The sequence below is a fragment of the Phaethon lepturus genome, unplaced genomic scaffold (genome assembly GCF_000687285.1).
Source record: "Phaethon lepturus isolate BGI_N335 unplaced genomic scaffold, ASM68728v1 scaffold38222, whole genome shotgun sequence".
In the NCBI taxonomy this organism is placed as follows: domain Eukaryota; kingdom Metazoa; phylum Chordata; class Aves; order Phaethontiformes; family Phaethontidae; genus Phaethon; species Phaethon lepturus.
The window spans coordinates 16,128-19,579 of NW_010521908.1; the positions used below are offsets into that span (position 1 = coordinate 16,128).

The 3,452-nt window shown below is 55.2% G+C and overlaps 1 protein-coding gene across 1 annotated transcript in view; it reads right to left on the reverse strand.

Annotated features, from left to right (window-relative positions):
- FATE1 (fetal and adult testis expressed 1) overlaps positions 1-3,032 on the reverse strand; it is a 6,269-nt gene extending 3,237 nt beyond the window's left edge. The window contains exons 1-4 of the mRNA XM_010281663.1: positions 2,837-3,032; positions 2,102-2,268; positions 1,240-1,328; positions 125-286 (exon numbers count right to left, since the gene is read on the reverse strand). Of these exons, the coding sequence (XP_010279965.1) occupies positions 125-286; positions 1,240-1,328; positions 2,102-2,268; positions 2,837-3,032 (614 nt within the window). The remainder of the gene's footprint in view (positions 1-124; positions 287-1,239; positions 1,329-2,101; positions 2,269-2,836) is intronic.
- Positions 3,033-3,452: the final 420 nt, after the last annotated feature.

Sequence of the window (3,452 nt, forward strand, 5' to 3'; positions counted from 1 at the left end):
GAGGAGAGTCTGGGGCAGCCATGCAGGACCATCCTGTTCCTGCACCATGCAGCCTGCGCCTCACAGAGCTCGTGCCTTAGCACAAGTCCTTGCAGGGAGGTGGCTCAAGACGAGCTGAAGTCACCTGGATGGCACTGGGTCTTGCAGAGAGTCCTGGACACGGTGGAGGAGCACCCGGCCCAGGTGGTACATGGTCTGGAAGATGTTCTGCATGGAGTAGATCCTGCCCGTCTCCGCGAGGAGGGGGAGCGGGGCAATGTGCGCGGGCAGGGGGCACGCGCCCGGCCTGGGGTGCACACAGAATCACACCTGTTATTTCCTGGCCTTGTACAGCACAGGCACAGCCCGGCATCTGGCAGCGCCCTTCATCCCTTCAGCAGCTCCAAGCATCTCTGGGCAATGCCATCGGCACCCAGATCCCCACATCACCAGGTGGGAGAACCCACTCCAGCAGTTGCCTGACTCCTCTGAAGCCAGCCATGGCTGTGTGATAACCAGACCTTCACCAGCTGCTCTCGGAGGGGTTGCAAAAGGCAGCTCTCTTGCCACCCAGGACAACCCTGGACTTCTAGGGGGAAAAATGGCTCTTCTCTGGGATTAAGCTAGAGACCACTTCTCCACTGGAGAGATGCCGGAGCCCAAGGCCATGAGCAGAGGATCACTATCACCACGCTACTGCTCACAAGCTATGCTCAAAGAGCGGAAAAGCAAGTGTGCTCTTAGTCCACCCTGTCTGCAAAGCACCGTAAGTTTCAACAACCCGTGTAGAAACCCGGTTAAACCCTGGTGCCTCATTTGCCAGTGGTCACCTGCCCGTAGCCCCCAGCACGCTGCGTGCTGGTGCTGGAGCAGGAGCACACGTTGCAAAGCACCGAGAGGAAGATGGGCAGAGCCAGAGAGACCAGGACAAGCCAGAGCAGGCAGCGAGGTCCTCTTGGCCCAACGGCCAGGCAAGGACCAACAGTGCTCCCAGCCTGCTGTCAGAGGGGACACGCTCTCCCACGTGCATCTCAGCAGAGAGCTCATCACCCTGGGGACCAACACAGCTGCCTTCAATGCTGCCTGGCTCAAACCCTCTGATGCCAGAAGCCATGTTCTTCTTGTGCAAGAGTAGGACTTGCCAGGCACTGCCTTGCCCCGATCCTCGGGGGGCACCGACACCAGAGAGCATCAAAGCAGCACAGACGACAGGAGATGCTGATCCCCACCCGTGCCAGACGGCTCTGGGTTTGGGCTTACCACTCATGGTGCTGGCCTGGGCTGTGCAAGGCCAGCTGGGCACTGTCACTTGGAGTCTGCTCCCGCCGCGACCTGCTGCTGTGATGGCCCTGTTGGCATCAAACACAACCATGTTAGCGCAGAGATCCCACACAGGGCAAGACCAGCCCAGTACCCTGCGTGGTTTGCAGTGGCAGGAGCCTGTCCGCGTGGGGAAAGCACTCAGTGGTGGGAGCATTACATGAGCCTCAAACCTTGTAAGCTGATGCTGGAGACATGCTTGGAGCAGGGCAAGGGTCACCAGCAAGGAGCCTGCTGATCTGATCTCTATTCAGATCACAAATCCTGAACATAACGCATCCGGGAATGGCTCTTGAATCTCGGGGAGAAGGCTGATCGGCAGCTCCAGCAGCCAAACCAAGCATTTTCCTGCCTATGTCAGGGGCCTCTCTTTGAATGAGTTTCACACAAGGTTAAAATCTGCTTTCAACTCTGACATCAGAACCCTTTACCCTGCAGTGATGAAACAGCTCCATCTTGTACTTCATCCAGGAGAAACAGGTTGAAAAGGGACTTCAAAAGTAGCAGGAGGAGGTTGTGAGGGGACTGCACCTACCTCAGCCTATCTCCTGTTCACAAAATGCAGTAGGAGATCTGGCTGAATCGATGTCCCAGCATACAGGTGTGTACTGGCTATGGGACAGAAAGAGTTCCCACCACCCCTACACCCTTGCTCCTAGGGCTCCTAGGGCCTCCTAGGAGGAGGCAGCAGTCCAGAAGATGAATTCTGGCTTGGGCTGACAATAGACCTCTGGAGAAACCCAACACTGGGATTGCTCCCCCTTCCTACCACAGGCAACCCCATCCGCTCTCAATACAGTACCGATCGTTTGCGTTTCTGGGAGCTTGATCTGCTGGCTACGTGCAGAAAGGGGAGCTCCCTGAGGCAGGTGGGCTGCGCAGAGGAGTCCGGGGACATGTGCACCACAAGAGAGGGGACCTTCCTGTGCTGGTTCAGCGGCATGGGCCTCAAACTGGCATCTGAGATTTCTACAGAGAGGAGAGAGGCAAGAATTAAACCAACCTGAATGCCCTCAGGACAGGAGAGAAGAGATCCACCCATGTAGGAGAGCCAACCTTGTGTCTGTTGTTACCAGACGTGCATCAAAAACCATGTCCTGCAGGTGTGAGCAGCAGGACAGCCCAAAGAGTCATGGACTGGAAAGCAACCGGACACACTGCTCCAGGAAAGTGAGGTTTGGGAGCTGTTTTTCAAAGAGACGAGGCCATATGTCTCTGCATCCCAAAGCAGGGAGCCTACCAAAGGCCAAGAGGGAACTGTAAGAAATGTGGAGGGAGATGTCTCCACATTTTGCTCCTCACCTTTTGGAACTAAGACCCCTCTTGCCTTCTGTTGGTCACCTTTGCCTACCTCTCCCCAAGCATCTCTCTACCATCCTGTCCTACCTTCCAGAAGAAAGCTGACTGCAGTATCTGCCCCTGTCCTCTCCTCTTGCGAAGCAAACCACTGGGGACTTTATAACAGGATCCTACTCCCTAGGATGTTGTAGAGCCCCATCAACCTTCAGCCACCCCAAAAGACAACGCAGGACATTACCTGCAAGAGAAATCCTATCAGGGATGTGCATCCGAAAGGAAGGAGGGACATCCTCTGTCACTAGCTCCTCATCTGCAGGGCTGAAGCTCTCTGCTACCTTCAGCCTGTTGGGAACCTGCATCCTTTGATTGATGGCTTCTGTGAAGAGCAGGTCACAGCGGGCTCGGTTCAGGTCCAGTCCCCAAAACGGCCACATCTTTTTTGATTTCCTCAGATTGCTTGAGCACCCCTCGGGTTTCACACAGAGGAAAAGAAAACTGAGAGAAAGTGGTAGCAAGACACTCTTCCAAACCGGCACCTGCACAGGGATAAAATATGTGCTGTAAGACAGCTAAAATACAGGCAGAAACAACCCAAAAGGTAGACACTGTTGGAGTTGTCCCCGAGAACAGGGTGTCCCACAAAGCCCAGCTGGCAGGGGCAGGGGCACGGGGCTGCTGCAGGTGGGAACTCCTGCCTGGCAGCAGAGTGAGAAAGGAGAAAACTCCTACATGTCCTGGGAGCAAAGCATGAGCTTCGCAGCTATTGCCTCAGTTGATATCAAGGAAAGGGCAATAGTTCAGCACACCTGTGGGAGAAGAGCAGTTCAGCATACCCTAAAAACTGGTGAAAAAAA